Genomic DNA, 19,868 nt, shown 5'->3' on the forward strand with positions numbered 1-19,868 from the left:
TGGGATTTTCTTCCGGCAGTAAGCGAGAGATGTTATGACCCATCTTCTTTACACAGAACAAAGAACAGACACACAACACATAACACTTAGACAATACAGCTGTGCTAGGCACCAGGGGGATCGCAGTCTACAAACAAAAAAGGTAAAACAGTCTCTCCAATTGGATCACAAATTTTTAAGTTAGGAGAATAAAATAGACTATAAAACCAAAACAAAAATGAAGTCTTTTTAAAATGTTCCTTTTTCTTTAGTTCCTTTTCTCTCTTTTTTTTGTTTTTTGTTTTTTTAATCAATTAATTTATTCATTTATCTATTTTTTTCGGGCATATATAAATTATTGTGGATTCTTTTGGATACTTCAGACAATATTGCCTATATTAGGCAGACCGTAAAAAAACATCTTCTAATCTTGCATCTTACATCTAAGGTGAGGAAAACTTTATCGCAACAGAATCATCCCACCAAAGGTAATTGTTATTATTAATTAAACAATTAATGCATAACCAAGACACGAACACACATGCAGCCCTGGCTGGCAAATGGGAAAATCCCCGCAAGCAAGGAAGTATCCTAAAACTTACCTTGATGCGTGATCTCCCTTCGGATGTTGCCGGAAAGTATCCCACTTCTGACACCAAAACTGTTAGATTTTTATCATGCCCAAACGAAACTTCATTCTTGGACAGGTTTTCCATATGACCTGCAATGTCCGTGATGCCTTTTCTGAACAGGGAAGAATCACAGCACACAGAATACAGGCTTGACCCTTTCCCCTACCTCTCCTGCCCAGTCCAGCTCCTGTTTGCTTTGGATATTTATTTGCTATCTCAGCATTTTAGTGTCTGTGTTTATAGTGTGTTTACTTCCGTATTATATTTACAGTTTATTAGGTGATGTTATTGAAATTCAGGCAGAAACTTTTCAAAAACTTGCAATCGTGCTTTATTTTGATATAAGCATTAATCCGGTTATTTACGCTCTGTTTTATCCATTGTTTAGGAGGTGCAGTGAATAAATTATAACTCTGCAAATATTCCAAACAGACTCTGCTTTAATGTTTTCTGATGAATGTGTGTGTGGGTTTATATACATATATACCGTATATAAAACTGTACAGGTCAGATTCTTTATTTTATATTGTATGTTATGTATATTATGTCAGCATTTACCATTAAATCCATTTCTGAAGCAGGCAATAAAGTTCATTAATTGCAAAATGTATCACATTTTCTCTTCATTCACATTTCTAAGCACAAAACGTTTCAGTGGCCTTGTTGATTCCCTGCTAAATGTTATTGCTTTACATTTTGTAAACTGAAGAATCGTATAATTAGAGGTGTTTTTTGTGCTTAGTGCCTTCTGTGGTCTTTTGTCTCCCAAAGGTATGACATCATATTTATTAAGATGTCAATCAAATGTAGGAGGTGTTTACGTTTCTAAACTATAAAAATATCACAGCTGTCTGACCTTCAGTTCACTTAAACATAATGTAACCAAAGCTTGTTTTTAGAAAAAAATGTTTGTCTTGAACCTGACAGAATTGAACCGGTCTGATATCTGTGAGCATTTCTCCTGTCCAGAGAGATCTGTATCTCCTGCAGTTTATATCTTACTGTACATGTGTTCAGCTGCTGTGGTTCTTCTAACAGTGTGTGGAAATCTGCTCGTCATCATCTCTGTTCTTCACTTCAAGCAGCTTCACACTCCGACTAACATCCTCGTTCTCTCTCTGGCCGTGTCGGATTTCCTCATCGGTGCTTTAGTGATGCCCCCGGTGTTAATCTCAGCCATCGAGTCATGCTGGATCTTTGATACAGGCTACTGCATCAGTTTTTTGATGACTTCTTATGTTCTCGCCAGTTTTTCCATCTACAATGTTGCTCTGATTGCTGTGGATCGCTATCTGGCTCTTTCAAACCCTTTTCTCTACACTAACAATATCTCTAGGAGGACCATGAGCATCGTGGTGGTTTTCAACTGGTTTTGTTCTCTGTTGTATAACATTTTACTCTGTTATTTCAATGGAAGCTTCACAAATTCTATAATGTGTCCTGGGGAGTGTTTTCTTTTACTAAATGAGGTTGGGGCTGTAATTGATCTTGTAGTAACATTTATATTTCCATGTTCCATAATAATCATATTGTATATTGGAGTGTTTATGATTGCTAAGAAACACGCCACTGCTATCAGAGAGCTTAATAATCACACACGACCTCAAACACAGAAAATCACCTCCCACTCCATGAAATCTGAGAGAAAAGCAGCCAAAGTCCTCGGCATTTTAGTGTCCATGTTTATAGTGTGTTTACTGCCATATTTTATTTACAGTTTATTAGCTGATGTTATTGGAATGCAGGCAGACACATTTATGAAAGTTTATATTGTGCTTTGTCTGAATTCCACCATTAATCCAGTTATTTATGCTCTGTTTTACCCGTGGTTTAGGAGGTGCGTTAAATTAATCATAACTGTATTACTTATAACTAAATATTCCAAAAGAACTCAGTTAATAAATGTTCTTTCATGAATGTTTGTATGTGTGAGACAGAACGATCACATCTTTGGATATTTATTTTATATAAAAAATAAATAAATAAATGAAAACATTAACAGATATACAGCTATAACAGTCAGGCAGTGTTGAAACCCCTCATTCAAATTGTTTAATGTTTTACAACCTGCGATAAAACTGTCTAAACACATTTAACAATGTGTATTATGTCTGCAAGTACAGTGACCTACTCGGATGACAAGTTGTTTCTACTATATTTGATTGAATTTATCTTTATTTGAGTAATTCATTATTCATTTAATGTTATCATTTTATCAGTCCATCTCGGTCTACATGTGAGTCACAGGTACTACATAAACCCAGCAATTACACACTAAATTTTCCTTCTGGGTTTTGTAGTGAGAAGCTCAGCCTTAATTTCTCTCGACTTTTTCCAGCCCCAGCAGATCTCAATACATACAGTACATCTGCCAGCCGTATTCATGATTAAATCAACTGTGTTCATTATCAAAATCCAAGTTTAACCTCTTTTCTCACATAAAAACAGGACCAGGATTCGCTTAGGCAATTTAAAATCAGTTTAATTTCAATTGCTTGTCTCCAGTCCCAATCCTGAAGATTCTTTTTCTTTCACTCTTTTTCACTTGTTTGTCCATGTCACTTCTTGTCAGTAGTACTAGATGATTTAATGAGCAAAACATTAAATAAAATATTGATGTTACTTGAAATTAGTTGTGTAATTTTTCTGGATCAGATCAGAATAATTTGCCCAGAAGTCTTCAAGGTTTTGAATCCGGATCGACTTTATTAACTAAAGGTTTTACATGTTTTCTATAAAACAGAAGACTTATACTGTTCCCAGTTGCCTTTACATATCCCTAATATCTTTCCCCTAACGTTAAAAGTTTTGCCATACCACTTGTCACAGTCACAGTAAAACAGTCAGTGTGTTGGTGTAAGAATAAACACCTTGATGTAACACTGCCACTGGACCGAGAACTGGTTCAGTGTTTTATCCTGTTCAGGAAAATGATGCGCTGCCAGAAATAACACATTTTAATGAGTCTTTTGTCAGTAACGACTGGTACAATCAAGTCAAGTCAAGTCAAGTTTATTTCTATTGCGCTTTTCACAACAGACATTGTCTCAAAGCAGCTCTACAGGAATCAACAGTCAAGGTGAATGGTGTGTGTTTATCCCTGATGAGCAGCCGTGGCGACTGTGGCAAGGAAAAACTCCCTTAGATGTTATGAGGAAGAAACTTTGAGAGGAACCAGACTCAAAAGGGGAACCCATCCTCATTTGGGTGACATCAAGAGTTTGATCATAAATCTTTCAACAATACAGAACACTGGAGAGTGAGAACTAACATGAGTACTGGAGTATAAGATTATAAGTAATGATCTTTCTGCAGTCTTATACAGTCTTTATGGTTATAAAACTAGGAGATACTGAGCTCAACATTTGTGATCATCACAGATCCAGCATCAGCTTCTCCATGCCAGAGCCTTTAAACACTCCAGGATGTCCAATGTCAAAACCACACATGTAGTGGGATCCAATTGGCACTGGTAGGTCTCTAGATGGTTCGGGATGTTTGCGAAATCGGCATCTACTTCTTCAAGGGTCCATAATCTTCATGAGGTGGGACATGACTGGAGCTGGCCAAACCTCAGGATGCCTCGGGATGGGGAGAGAAAGAGAAGCAGTGGAAATGAATTAGCGTAGCTGCTGTTCATGATATTAACAGCACAAGTTGATAATGTGCATGTGATCAGATGTTCTGGAGCACAAGGTTATGATGTGAGAGGTGTTATGTGTAGGCTTTGCTAAAAAGATAAGTTTTTAATCTGCACTTAAACTGGGAGAGAGTGTCTGAGCCCCGTACAATGCAACATTGCTTGATAATTACTAAAATCTTGGCCAATTTCTCCCCAAAATCATTGACAAGCAGATACAGGGAATTGTCCCTGCCTCGATTTGTCCCCTCACTTTGCAGTGCAGCATTTAGGAAGCCTGGAGGTAGGCTGAGGAAACAGAAGAACTAAAAGACAAGATAAGGAGCTTTGAGGATGTGGATTTGGACTGTAGTTAATGTCAACAGTCTGCTACACAGTCTCAAGACTACAGTTTGCATCTGATCACTATCACTGCACCTCAACATCGATTATCTGTAAAACCGTCTCTAGGTTACGTATGTTACCATAGTTCCCTGAGGGAATGAGATGCTGTGTAGTAATGCTTTGGGAATGCGGCCGCATTGTCTATGCTCTAAAATAATGTGTGCAATCAGTCAAAATTGGAGGCAGCCTGTCACCGGCGGGGTGACGTCACAACCAGAAAGTATAAAACACACATGAAATAAAGAAACGCCAGCTTCTGTAAAGGAGAAGGGAAGGAAGCGCTGAGGGGACACCAGCAGTGTGGCTTAGAGACGCAATGTCTCGTTCCCTCAGAAAACTAGGGTTACATATCTAACCTAGAGACATTTCCTTTTAGGAACTCGAGCTGCGTCGCAACGATTCGGGAACAAGAGTCCTATACTGTCACACTGACCAGTCCCTGACTAGTGTGAATGAACAGAGCTAGGTCAAAGGACAGAGGTGCCAGGAGTGGCGCAGTGGTTGAGGTTATAAAACCTGACAAAGGTCAACGGGGTCGACCAGCCCGCAGCGTTGCAAAGGTCTTGGAGGGATACTCCAGAGGACCAAGCTTTAGAGGCTGCACACTCCGGGTCGAGTGTGCTCTGACCTCCAAAGGTGCGGGAAGACCAGAGCACTCATTGGAAGACACAATAGCATTGATAATTAATCTGCTGAGGGTCTGCTTATGAGCAGGAAAGCTTCTTCTCGGAGGGCTGTAGCACACGAATAACTGTTCTGACTTTCTCCAGAGACTTGTCCTGGGGACATAGCAGTACAGTGCTTAGACCGGGCACAGCTAGTTCAGCTTCTCTTGGTCTGGGGTCTAAAATGGAGGACGATTGAATGCCTGGAACCCAGCAGGTCGTGGGACAACTGAGGACACCTTGGGGACGTAACCCACTCTAGGGTGCAGGAAGGCACTGGCCATGCCTGTAGTAAACTCCAGAAAAGACAGGGTGACAGAAAAGGCCTGCAAAACACTACTTTCCTCAGAGAGCAGATAGCCAGCAAGAACGCAGTCTTAATTGACAAGTGCCTCCATGAAGCCTCGGCGAAAGGCTCTAAGGGGGGGTTTAAATAGAGCCTCCAACACAATGTCCAGGTCCCACCCAGGCACTCTAGGTCGCTTCGAAGGCCTCAGCCTGCAGGTGTCTTCTAGAAAACGTGTCAGGAGTGGGTCTCTGCCCAGTGGATGCCCCTACACGGGGGCGTGATACACTAATACAGCAGATAGTGTGTTCTGGGGTCTTTTGTTTCCCAAAGGCATGGCATTCATTAAGGCCGGAGGAGTATTTCATTTCTAAACTATAAAAATATCAGTGCTCATGAACTATAGATTATTTTCCAATAATGTAGCAGAATTAGTTTTTAGAAAAAATGCCTGTATTCATGAACCTGACGAAGTTTAACAAGTCTGATATGTGTGAGCATTTCTCCTGTCTTCAAAAGATTTGTAATGTGTCCTGAAGTGTGTTTGCTTTTTCGAGTGACGTTCGGACCGTAATTTATCTTACAATAACATTTATATTTTCACTTTCTGTCATAATCATATTGTACACTCAAGGTTTTAAGATCGTTAAGAAACACGCCACTGCTATCAGAGAGCTTAATAATCACACACGACCTCAAAAACTTGCAATCATGCTTTATTTTGATTCAAGCATTAATCCGGTTATTTACGTTCTGTTTTATCCGTGGTTTAGGAGGTGCATTAAATTAATTATAACTCTACAAATATTCCAAACACACTCTGCATTAATCAATGTTTTCTGATGAATGTGTGTGTGGGTTTATATACATATATACCATATATAAAGCTGTACAGTTCAGATTCTTTATTTTATATTGTATGTTATGTATATTATGTCACCATTTTCTATTAAGTCCATTTCTGAAGCAGGCAATACAGTTTTTCTTGCAAAATTGGATTTACAGCATTTATCACATTTTCTCTTCATTCACATTTCTAAGCACAAAACGTTTCAGTGGCCTTGTTGATTCCCTGCTAAATGTTATTGCTTTCCGTTTTGTAAACTGAAGAATCGTATAATTAGAGGTGTTTTTTGTGCTTAGTGCCTTCTGGGGTCTTTTGTCTCCCGAAAGGTATGACATCATATTCATCAAGATGTGAAACAAATGTAGGAGGTGTTTACGTTTCTAAACTATAAAAATATCACAGCTGTCTGACCTTCAGTTCACTTAAACATAATGTAACAAAAGCTTGTTTTTAGAAAAAATGCTTGTCTTGAACCTGACAGAATTGAACCGGTCTGATATCTGTGAGCATTTCTTCTGTCCAGAGAGATCTGTATCTCCTGCAGTTTATATCTTACTGTACGTGTGTGGAGCTGCTGTGGTTCTTCTAACAGTGTGTGGAAATATGCTCATCATCATCTCTGTTCTTCACTTCAAGCAGCTTCACACACCGACCAACATCCTCGTTCTCTCTCTGGCCGTGTCGGATTTCCTCATCGGTGCTTTAGTGATGCCCCCGATGTTAATCTCAGCCATCGAGTCATGCTGGATCTTTGATACAGGCTACTGCATCAGTTTTTTGATGACTGCTTATGTTCTCACCGGTTTAGCCATCTACAATGTTGCTCTGATCGCTGTGGATCGCTATCTGGCTCTTTCAAACCCTTTTCTCTACGCTAACAATATCTCTAGAAGGACCATGAGCATTGTGGTGGTTTTCAACTGGTGTGGTTCTCTGTTGTATAACATTTTACTCTGTTATTTCAATGGAAGCTTCACAAGTTCTATAATGTGTCCTGGAGAGTGTTTTCTTTTACTAAATGAGGCTGGGGCTGTAATTGATCTTATAATAACATTTATATTTCCACTTTCTGTCATAATCATATTGTATATTGGAGTGTTTCTGATCGCTAAGAAACACGCCACTGCTATCAGAGAGCTTAATAATCACACACGACCTCAAACACAGAAAATCACCTCCCACTCCATGAAATCTGAGAGAAAAGCAGCCAAAGTCCTCGGCATTTTAGTGGCCGTGTTTATAGTGTGTTTACTGCCATATTATATCTACACTTTATTAGGTGACGTTATTGGAATGCAGGCAGACACCTTTATGAAAGTCTTTATGGTGCTTTGTCTGAATTCCACTATTAATCCAATTATTTATGCTTTATTTTACCCGTGGTTTAGGAGGTGCGTTAAATTAATCATAACTGTATTACTTATAACTAAATATTCCAAAAAGACTCAGTTAATAAATGTTCTTTCATGAATGTTTGTATGCGTGAGACAGAATGATCACATCTTTGGATATTTCTTGCATAGATTAAAACAATATGTAAACATTAACAGATATACAGCCATAACAGTCAGGCAGTGTGGAAATTTCACAGTGTGTTCATTATCAAAATCCAAGTATAACCTCTTTTCTCACATAAAAACAGGACCAGGATTCGCTTAGGCAACCCGTGTTCCCTGCACTTGTCCAATCGTACTGATCAAGTGGTATTTAAGACCAGATTTATGTGTTTAACCAGCTTTTATACACACTCAGTTTAATTTCAATTGCTTGTCTTCAGTCCCAATCCTGGAGTTTATTTTTCTTTCACTTTCTTTCACTTGTTTGTCCATGTCACTTCTTGTCAGTATAACTGGATGATTTAATGAGCAAATGGGAGTAAAATTCTGACAAATAAAATATTGATGTTACTTAAAATTGATTGTGGAATTTTTCTGGATCAGATCAAAATCATTTGCTCAGAAGTCTTAGAGGTTTCGAATCCCGATCAACTTTATTAACAAAAGGTTTTACATGTTTTCTTTAAAACAAAAGACATACTGTTCCCAGTTGCCTTTACATAACCCTAATATCTTTCCCCTAACATTAAAAGTCTTGCCATTCCACTTGTCAGAACAGTCAGTGTGTTGGTGTAAGAATAAACACCTTTTGTAACACTGCCACTGGACCGAGAACTGGTTCAGTGTTTTATCCTGTTCAGGAAAATGATGCGCTACCAGAAATAACACTTCCTAATGAGTCTTTTGGCAGTAACGACTGGTACAAACAATGCAACATTGCTCGATAATTACTAAAATCTTGGCCAATTTCTCCCCCAAATCATTGACAAGCAGATACAGGGAATTGTCCCTGCCTCAATTTGTCCCCTCACTTTGCAGTACAGCATTTAGGAAGCCTGGAGGTAGGCTGAGAAAACAGAAGAACTAAAGGACAAGATAAGGAGCTTTGAAGATATGGATTTGGACTGTAGTTAATGTCAATTGTCTGCTACACTGTCTCAAGACTACAGTTTGCATCTGATCACTGTCACTGCACCTCAACATCCTTTAATTGTAAAACTGTCTCTAGGTTACGTATGTTACTCTAGTTTCCTGAGGGAATGAGATGCTGCATCGCAATGCTTTGCATGCTTTTGCGACTGCATTGTCCATGCCCTGGAATAATGTGTGCAATCAGTCAAAATTAGAGGCAGCCTGTCACTGGTGTGGTGATGTCATGACCAGAAAGTATAAATCGCACATGGAGTAAAGCCAACGCCAGTGTCAGGGTGCGAGAGAAACGGGAGGCGGAAGCCGGAGTACAGTTCGCTCGGGTTTTATTGACCAGAGTGAGGAAGAGAGATAAACACAAGCACCCAAGCACACACGCACGCACACGCGCACAAACACACACACACGCACTCACACAAGTCATTGAGAGAGTCAGAGGTGCGCATGGGGAGAAGCGTAGCTGATCCGAAATGCGCGGGGAGGAGAAACACAGCCGGTACCGGATGGTAGAGTCCGAACGGAACGGAAGATTACTGCATGCAACTGTGAAACCATGCAGCAGTACGTAGCATTTAACACATTCAATAATGAACGTGAATTGGGAGTGAATGAGGAGCTTATATAGAAGCGGCGTGGAGTGATGACGAGTCCCAGGTGTGCGTGATTAGGCCTGGAGCTCCAGAGAGAGTGAAGGCATGAGTGATGATGAGCTCCAGGTGTGCATGGTTAAACCTGGAGCTCGAGGGAGAGCGGAGGCATAGAGAGCCACCAAAGGGGGCGTGGCAGGTGGATCCCTGACAGCCAGCTTCTGTAAAGGAGAAGAAAGCGCTGAGGGGACGCCTAGCAGTGTGGCTTAGAGACGCAATGTCTCGTTCTCTTAGAAAACTAGGGTTACATACGTAAACTAGAGACATTCCCTTTCAGGAACTCGAGCTGCGTCGCAACGATATAGGAACAAGAGTCCTATACCGCCACACTGACCAGTCCCTAAATAGTGTGAATGAACACAGCTAGGTTTAAGGACAGAGGTGCCAGTATTGGCGCAGAGGTTGAGGTTGTAAAACCTGATGAAGCTCAGCGGGGTGGACAGCAGCTTCAGACACCGACCAACATCCTTGTTCTCTCTGGCTGTGTCAGATTTCCTTATCGGTGCTTTAGTGATGCCTCTGTTGTTAATCTCAGCTGTCGAGTCATGCTGGATCTTTGATACAGGCTACTGTGTTAGTTTTTTGATGACTGCTTATCTTCTCACCATCTTATCCATCTATAATGTTGCTCTGATCGCTGTGGATTGCTATTTGGCTCCTTCAAACCCTTTTCTCTACACAAACACCATCTCCAGCAGGATTATGAGCATAGTGTTTTCCAACTGGTGTGCTTCTCCAGTGTGTAACATATCACTCTGTTATTTTCAATGAAAGCTTCAAAAGTTCCCCTTTGGGAACTCAAGCTGCATCACAACGCTTTGGGAAGGCCTTGCATTGCCCACGCTCTGAATCACGTGTGAAATCCGGCCAATGGCAAGTCATGACGTCTTCCGTGGACGATGTTGCGATACAGGAAGCTACAAAATGCGTAAGCAATTGAGCATCGTTAGCTTCTGTTTGTTCAGGTAAGCGCTTTGTGTGTGAATCTGTGCAGGCCTGAGCTTAAAAAGTGAGCAGAATTCCGACTGTGTGTTCCTTCTTGCCCCCAATTCATTAAGGGGAGGGATACACACAGCCGATGTGTTGTTTGTTTAGCTTAGGAGCATGCTCAGTCAGCTCTCGAGGGAGTCAACTGTTAGCATTTTAGACGTGTGGCCATGCGCTCCTGGAGAACGCTCTCCGACGAGAGTTCTCTCCCTCGCGACTCGGTCCCGCTTTTGCCGAGGCAAAGCGGTGCAGAAAGTCATGGGGTTTGCAGATCTAGCAGAAGGCACAGAGACGGATGAGTCCTTTCCGGCCTTTCCTGCCAAGTCAAGCGTTCGTTCCCTGTGGGGAAACATGCCCTTTGGTTGTTTCTTCTCCTGGCATGAGTAGCACAGTGCTTTATATTTTTTCCTCTGAAGAGGAAACAATTTTGGAGGCTAGCAAACCCATGGACTCCTCACTGCCTGTGCTGTAGGAGGAGCCCCTGGAGGTAGTGACGCAGGCCGTGTACAAGCTAGAAATAGCTTGGCTGGACAAAAAGCAGAAGCAGCACACACCCAGTGAGCTGGATGAGCGTTTTCTGCGCCCCGCGTCAAAGCCTCCTGTTTAGGCGACAAGTTCAGGAGACCACAACGCAGTTTCAGTGGTACCTTCCACGCCGCTCCAATGGGGGCATTGCTCCAGCCGTTCTAAAAGAGTCAGAAGAGGCTGGTTCCCCGATCAGACTTCCTTGCCCAGGAGGCCAGGCTGTTAGCCCTGCCACTGGATGTGCTTCAGGGGGCAGTCTCTCTCCAGTGGGTGTCTTCCTCCATCTCTGCCTGAGAGATCGCTGCAGATGAAGAAGACCCACCGGATGTATCTCGTGGGTCCTGCACACAAGAGAGAAGGGATACTCCATCCCATTCAGGTCCTCTCTTCCCCGGTTCAACAGGATGTGTCCCACCCTGGTGGGACCAAGGCAGGCTCTGGTCCTGGAACAGGAAGTGTGCACCCTCCTAAGGAAAGGGGCCATCGAGGTGGTTCCTCTCTTAGACAAAGAGTCAGCCTAAACAGCCAGTATTTCTTTGTTCCAAAGAAAGATGGCAGATTGCGGCTAATCCTAGATCTGCACTTCTTGAACCGCTCACTCGTGAAGCTCGGGTTCAGGATTCTCATCCTCTAGGAGGTCGTGTCTCAGATCAAGTCCTCGGACTGGTTTGTCACGATAGATCTGGGGACATCTGTTTCCACATAGCCATCCTTCCCCGCTAACAGGAGGGTCCTAAGTTTTGTTTCGGGGACGCAGCTTACCAATATCGGGTCCTCCCGGTCCGCCTAGCACTCTCACCCTGCACTTTCACAAAGTGTATGATTTATCGACAACTGGTCGATATTAGCTCGTTTACAGCTTCAGGTGGTCCGGCATCCAGATGTGGCTCTCGCCTGTATGAAGGAGCTGGGGTTAAGACTAAAAGCAGGGATAAGTGTGCTTTCTCAGTACAGAGACCTCCTATGGCAAGTGTCTTCCGCCAGGTTCGAAGCTATCCTCACAGCAGTCAGGAGTAAGAGAAGGCCAGTCACTCACTGTGAAACAGTTCCAGAGGCTGCTGGGTCTCATGGCGACAGGGTAAGGTAAGCGCAGGGAGTATGGCCTGTTGACACAGCATCTCGTTCCCTCAGGGAACTAGGGTTACATGCAGAACCTAGAGATGTTTTGTAACGTGTCCTGGACAGTGTTTTCTTTTTCTGAATGATGTTGAACCGTAATTGACCCTACAATAACATTTATATTTCCACTTTCTGTCATAATCATATTGTACAGTCGAGTTTTTATGGTCGCTAAGAAACACGCCACTGCTATCAGAGAGCTTAATAATCACACACGACCTCAAACACAGAAAATCACCTCCCACTCCATGAAATCTGAGGGAAAAGCAGCGAAAATACTGTGTTTTAGTATGCGTGTTTATAGTTTGTTTACTGCCATGTTATATTTACAGTTTATATACCGTATATAAAGCTGTACAGTTCAGATTCTTTATTTTATATTGTATGTTATGTATATTATGTCACCATTTACTATAAAGTTCATTTGTTGCAAAATCGGATTTACAGCATGTATCACATTTTCTCTTCATTCACATTTCTAAGCACAAAACGTTTCAGTGGCCTTGTTGATTCCCTGCTAAATGTTATTGCTTTCTGTTTTGTAAACTGAAGAATCGTATAATTAGAGGTGTTTTTTGTGCTTAGTGCCTTCTGTGGTCTTTTGTCTCCCGAAAGGTATGACATCATATTCATCAAGATGTGAAACAAATGTAGGAGGTGTTTACGTTTCTAAACTATAAAAATATCACAGCTGTCTGACCTTCAGTTCACTTAAACATAATGTAACAAAAGCTTGTTTTTAGAAAAAAATGTTTGTTTTGAACCTGACAGAATTGAACCGGTCTGATATCTGTGAGCATTTCTCCTGTCCAGAGAGATCTGTATCTCCTGCAGTTTATATCTTACTGTATATGTGTTCAGCTGCTGTGGTTCTTCTAACAGTGTGTGGAAATATGCTCATCATCATCTCTGTTCTTCACTTCAAGCAGCTTCACACTCCGACTAACATCCTCGTTCTCTCTCTGGCCGTGTCGGATTTCCTCATCGGTGCTTTAGTGATGCCCCCGGTGTTAATCTCGGCCATCGAGTCATGCTGGATCTTTGATACAGGCTACTGCATCAGTTTTTTGATGACTACTTACGTTCTCTCCAGTTTAGCCATCTACAATGTTGCTCTGATTGCTGTGGATCGCTATCTGGCTCTTTCAAACCCTTTTCTCTACACTAACAATATTTCTAAAAGGACCATGAGCATCGTGGTGGTTTTCAACTGGTTTGGTTCTCTGTTGTATAACATTTTACTCTGTTATTTCAATGGAAGCTTCACAAGTTCTATAATGTGTCCTGGGGAGTGTTTTCTTTTACTAAATGAGGTTTGGTCTGTAGTTGATCTTATAATAACATTTATATTTCCATGTTCCATAATAATCATATTGTACAGTCGGGTTTTTCTGATCGCTAAGAAACACGCCACTGCTATCAGAGAGCTTAATAATCACACACGACCTCAAACACAGAAAATCACCTCCCACTCCATGAAATCTGAGAGAAAAGCAGCCAAAGTCCTCGGCATTGTAGTGTCTGTGTTTATAGTGTGTTTTCTTCCATATTTTATTTACAGTTTATTAGCTGATGTTATTGGAATGCAGGCAGATGCATTTATGAAAGTTTATATTGTGCTTTGTCTGAATTCCACCATTAATCCAATTATTTATGCTTTGTTTTACCCGTGGTTTAGGAGGTGCGTTAAATTAATCATAACTGTATTACTTATAACTAAACATTTCAAAAGAACTCAGTTAATAAATGTTCTTTCATGAATGTTTGTATGTGTGAGACAGAACGATCACATATATGGATATTTCTTGCATAGATTAAAAAAATATGTAAACATTAACAGATATACCGCTATAACAGTCAGGCAGTGTGGAAACCCCTCATTCAAATTGTTTAGACATTTTTATCCCAGGTTGTAAAACATTAAATACATTTAACAATGTGCATTATGTCTGCAAGTACAGTGACCTACTCGGATGACAAGTTGTTTCTACTATATTTGATTGAATTTATCTTTATTTGAGTAATTCATTATTCATTTAATAAGTTATCATTTTATCAGTCCATCTCGGTCTACATGTGAGTCACAGGTACTACATAAACCCAGCAATTACACACTAAATTTTAGGGTTTACTGATGTTTATTATGAATTTCCAGGTATGTATTCATTCATGCATCTCTTTTCCTTCTTTTCCTCCTGAGTTTTGTAGTGAGAAGCTCAGCCTTAAATTCTCTCAACTTATTCCAGCCCCAGCAGATTTCAATACATACAGTACATCTGCCAGCCGTATTCATGATTAAATCAACTGTGTTCATTATCAAAATCCAAGTTTAACCTCTTTTCTCACATAAAAACAGGACCAGGATTCGCTTAGGCAACCCGTGTTCCCTGCACTTGTCCACTCGTACTGATCAAGTGGTATTTAAGACCAGATTAATGTATTTAATTTCAATTGCTTGTCTTCAGTCCCAATCCTGGAGATTATTTTTCTTTCACTTGTTTGTCCATGTCACTTCTTGTCAGTATAACTGGATGATTTAATGGGCAAATGGGAGGAAAATTCTGACAAATAAAATATTGATGTTACTTAAAATTGGTTGTGGAATTTTTCTGGATCAGATCAGAATAATTTGTGCAGAAGTCTTAGAGGTTTTGAATCCACAAAAGGTTTTATATGTTTTCTCTAAAACACAAGACTTATACTGTTCCCAGTTGCCTTTATATAACCCTAATATATTTCCCATAACATTAAAAGTCTTGCCATACCACTTGTCAGAACCGTCAGTGTGTTGGTGTAAGAATAAACACCTTGATGTAACACTGCCACTGGACCGAGAACTGGTTCAGCGTTTTTTTTCCTGTTCAGGAAAATGATGCGCTGCCAGAAATAACACTTTATAATGAGTCTTTTGGCAGTAACGACTGCTACAAACGATGCAACATTGCTCGATAATCACTAAAATCTTGGCCAATTTGTCCACAAAATCAGTGAGAAGCAAATGCAGAGAATGTTTTTTAGATTACATTAGATTTAACTTTATTGTCATCACACATGTACAAGTACAAGGCAACGAAATGCAGTTTAGGTCTAACCAGAAGTGCAATAGCAGCAAGTGCAGGATATACAGTTTTTACATAAGTTACATAAATTAAATGAAATAAAATGGTATTATAGGAGATAGAGAAGAAGAGAAAACAGTCTATGGGCAGGATGAGAGGAGTCCTTAAGAATGCTGCGAGCTCGACGCAGACATCGTTTCTTCTGGATGTCTCCCATGGCTGGAACTGAAAGAGTCCCTGTGATGGGCTGAGTGCCTTACGCTCTGCAACAGAGCAGCTCCCATACCAGACTGTGACACAGCTGGTCAGGATACTTTCTTTCGCACAGCAGTAAAAAAAAGCTGATTTTTCCTTAGTGTCCTCAGGAAAAAGAGGCGCTGGTGAGCCTTCTTGACCAGGCTGGAGTTGTTGGTAGTCCAGGACAAGTCCGCCGAGATGTGGATCCCTGGGAACTTGAAACTGGAGACGCGCTCAACAGCCATCCCATTGATGTTGGTGATGTCATGTGTGCCTCTTGTCTCCTACCTGAAGTCCACAGGAATTGGTACTGAATTGGCAGGAATTGGCACTGCCTTCGATTTGTCCCCTGAATCCGATTGTGATGTCCACTAAGGGTTATTGTTGTGTATCCCCATGCACACACCTCACTTTGCAGTACAGCATTTAGGAAGCCTGGAGGTATGCTGAGGAAACAGAAGAACTAAAGGACAAAATAAGGAGCTTTGAGGATTTGGATTTTGATTGTAGTTAATGTCAACAGTCTGCTACACTGTCTCAGGACTACAGCTTGCATCTGATCACCATTACTGCACCTCAACATCATTTATCTGTAATAAATGGACATTCAGAGCTTGTGCAAGTTTCTGATTACAGAGTATCTCTGGATGGTGTTTTCTTCAAGACCCTTACGTAAGTGCAAGGTCGCTCTCCAGGGTGTCTCGGAAGACGACGTCATTAAAAGACGACATGTCCTAAACTCCTCCCAGGAGACCATCACACTTCAAGACCACTCTGGAAGCTCTGTCAAGTCTCAGAGCCCTTGCAGGGTGACAACCTTGGAGGGCGAGTTTGAGGTTCAAAGTTTTCCAGAAGGCGACGCTGTCATCCCAAGTATCTCTGAGGGCTTCGTCAGACCCCATAGTCGGTTCCAAACGCTCAGCTCCTGATCTCCGCCGAGGGCGCCGCTCAGCCTCTGACCTCCGCCAAGAGCACCGCTCAGCCCCTGATTTCCGCTGAGGGCGTCACTCAGTCCCTGATCTCCGCAGGGAGCGTCGCTCCACCCCGGTCCTTTCCAAAATTCCCCTGTTCCTTGCCGATGGCGAGGCCTTCCTTCGAGTGCCCTGGCCCACCTGGTGTGGGTGGGTTTGGGGCGTCAGCTGCTGCCCCTAGAAGGGGGGGGTAATGTCAGGAAACCACCTGCCAAGCCCCCCCCCCCAGATTCTCACGCTGCCTCTCTCTGCCGTGCTCAGTGCTAAATGCTGACACCTGTCCCTCGTTACTGTTGCCCTTTATAAGTTTGAGTTTCCACCTCACCAGCCATTGGAGCTAATAAGTCATGCAAGTGATCTCCCAGATTCCCGACTGCCAGCATTCGCCGCTGGTTCCTGCTACCTGTTCCAATCAGATGGATTACATTCACTGTAAGGATTACCCTTGCGTTACTGACTGCACTCGCAGTGTGGATTTATATTTGCTTTCCGGATTATACCCACTATACGGATTCAACCCGCATTCAGATTTCTCCCCACTTTATGGTTCATAACTCTCCCGGACTCTGGTTTCGTTTCTAAACAGCAATAAACATGGATGAACTACTTCTGCTTTCTTCGCGTGTTCACTAACCTGACTCAGGCAGCGTGGAAACCCCGAATTCAAATTGTTTAGACATTTTTATCGCAGGTTATAAAACATTAAACTCATTAAACAATGTGTATTATGTATGCAAGTGTAGTGACCTACTCGGATAACAAGTTCAACTTGATGTGGTATACGAACCACAAAATCCAAGTATAACCTCTTTTCTCACATAAAAACAAAACCAGGATTCGCTTGGCAACCCGTGTTCCCTGCACTTGTCCACTCGTACTGATCAATTGGTGGTATTTAAGACCAGATTTATGTGTTTAACCAGCTTTTATACACAGTTTAATTTCAATTGCTTGTCTCCAATCCCAATCCTGGAGATTCTTTTTCTTTCACTTGTTTGTCCATGTCACTTCTTGTCAGTAGTACTGGATGATTCAATGAGCAAATGGGAGGAAAATTAATAAAATAATAAAATGTTGATGTTACTTGAAATTGGTTGTGGAATTTTTTTTTGTATCAGATCAGAATCATTTGCTCAGAAGTCTTAGAGGTTTTGAATCCCGATCAACTATATTAACAAAAGGTTTTACATGTTTTCTCTAAAACAGAAGACATACTGTTCCCAGTTGCCTTTATATAACCCTAATATCTTTCCCCTAACATTAAAAGTCTTGCCATTCCACTTGTCAGAACAGTCAGTGTGTTGGTGTAAGAATAAACACCATTTGTAACACTGCCACTGGACCGAGAACTGGTTCAGTGTTTTATCCTGTTCAGGAAAATGATGTGCTGCCTCAGGACTACAGTTTACATCTGATTACCATCACTGCACCTCAACATCGTGTATCTGTAATAAATGGACATTCAGAGCTTGTGCAAGCCAGTGGGGGGCGTGGTTGAGTGTCAGTTTGTAAATGAAAAGCAGAGTGAATGGTAGAGTTAAAACACCAGCACTCAGATGAACTAATGACTTCTGTGTTTTTTTCTCCCTGAGGTATGACATCATGCTTCAGTCAAACTTGGGGGCGTGCATCATTTCTAAACTATAAAAATATCTAAGCTGCCTGACCTGTGGGTCCTTTGACCACAATGTAACAGGGGCTTTGTTTAAAAATGAATGTCTTCATGAACCTGACAGAATTGAACCAGTCTGATATCTGTGAGCATTTCTCCTGTTCAAAGAGATCTGTATCTCCTGCACTTTATAACTTACTCTATGTGGGTTCAGCTGCTGTGGTTCTTCTAACATTGTGTGGAAATCTGCTTGTCATTATCTCTGTTTTTCACTTCAAACAGCTTCACACACCGACCAACATCCTCGTTCTCTCTCTGGCCGTGTCGGATTTCCTCATCGGTGCTTTAGTGATGCCGTCTGTGTTAATCTGGGCCATCGAGTCATGCTGGATCTTTGATACAGGCTACTGCATCAGTTTTTTGATTACTGGTTATATTCTAACAAGTTTATCCATCTATAATGTTGCTCTGATCGCTGTGGATCGCTATCTGGCTCTTTCAAACCCTTTTCTCTACACTAACAATATCTCTAGAAGGACCATGAGCATCGTGGTGATTTCCAACTGGTTTGCTTCTCTGTTGTATAACATTTTACTCTGTTATTTTAATGGAAGCTTCACAAGTTCTATAATGTGTCCTGGAGAGTGTTTTCTTTTTCTCAATGAGGTTTGGTCTGCAATTGATCTTGTAATAACATTTATATTTCCACTTTCTGTCATAATCATATTGTACAGTCGGGTTTTTCTGATCGCTAAGAAACACGCCACTGCTATCAGAGAGCTTAATAATCACACACGACCTCAAACACAGAAAATCACCTCCCACTCCATGAAATCTGAGAGAAAAGCAGCCAAAGTCCTCGGCATTTTAGTGTCCGTGTTTCTGATTTTTTTACTTCCGTATTACATTTACAGTTTATTAGGTGACGTTATTGAACTCCAGTCAGAAACATTTTTGAAGGTCTTTACAGTGCTTTATCTAAATTCCACCATTAATCCGGTTATTTACGCTCTGTTTTATCCGTGGTTTAGGAGGTGCATTAAATTAATTCTAACTCTAAAAATATTCCAAACAGACTCTGCTATAATAAATATCCTTACATGAATGTGCTTTGGATTTTATGTATGTATGTTTTCATGTATGTATAAAGAGTAACACTGCTATTCAGTGAGGTAAAATATTCTGGGATGACATTGAAAAACCTCGGAATGTTTTGGTTTTGTTTAAACCTGGAATTTATCAATGTTTTAGAAGAAAGACAGAAAATGGTTTATATCCTTAATGTACAATATGCATGATTATAAACTATTTGCAGGTTATAATTAGCACTGCGCTCTTACATGATCATGCGTATACTTTAAAGCAGGATGAAATTTGAAGGTAAATGTAAAAACGTAATGTTAATTGGTAGTACTGTAGATTGCAGTCTTATGGACAACCTCCTGAGTTATAGAAAAGCTCTTAGAGCCACTAGATCTTCATATCTTTCTACGTTTACAGAAGATAAATTTGTCACAGAATTAACTAGGAATAGATCCTCACACTAAAATGCACACCATCAATAGGTAGTACAGTAGCAGTGATTTTATGAAATGTTCAGTGACAGATTTCAAAATGTATGGCAAAAAATCCAAACTATTCATTTAAAAGCAGATCAGTTTATAAATAACCCTGTACATAACGATATATTATAACAGATCAACATTTGTTTTCTCCTCAAGAGAGTGAATTCATTTCATTTATTTTTACAACAGAAATTTTGTTCTCTGTCTTTTGTGTTGTGATGTTTCTT

At 41.0% G+C, this 19,868-nt stretch overlaps 3 protein-coding genes across 3 annotated transcripts; all 3 read left to right on the forward strand.

The window, feature by feature from the left end:
• Positions 1–1,516: 1,516 nt before the first annotated feature.
• Positions 1,517–2,527, forward strand: LOC124401737 (trace amine-associated receptor 13c-like). The gene has a single exon (XM_046874163.1). It carries the CDS (start codon positions 1,517–1,519, stop codon positions 2,525–2,527), a length of 1,011 nt encoding a protein of 336 aa, XP_046730119.1.
• Positions 2,528–12,946: 10,419 nt separating this feature from the next.
• LOC124401739 (trace amine-associated receptor 13c-like) lies at positions 12,947–16,658 on the forward strand. Its single transcript, XM_046874164.1, has 3 exons — positions 12,947–13,900; positions 16,189–16,302; positions 16,398–16,658. Exons 1-3 carry the CDS (start codon positions 12,947–12,949, stop codon positions 16,656–16,658), a joined length of 1,329 nt encoding a protein of 442 aa, XP_046730120.1.
• Positions 16,659–18,187: 1,529 nt separating this feature from the next.
• Positions 18,188–19,180, forward strand: LOC124401597 (trace amine-associated receptor 13c-like). The gene has a single exon (XM_046874005.1). It carries the CDS (start codon positions 18,188–18,190, stop codon positions 19,178–19,180), a length of 993 nt encoding a protein of 330 aa, XP_046729961.1.
• Positions 19,181–19,868: the final 688 nt, after the last annotated feature.

This window comes from Silurus meridionalis, chromosome 18, assembly GCF_014805685.1.
Source record: "Silurus meridionalis isolate SWU-2019-XX chromosome 18, ASM1480568v1, whole genome shotgun sequence".
NCBI lineage: Eukaryota > Metazoa > Chordata > Actinopteri > Siluriformes > Siluridae > Silurus > Silurus meridionalis.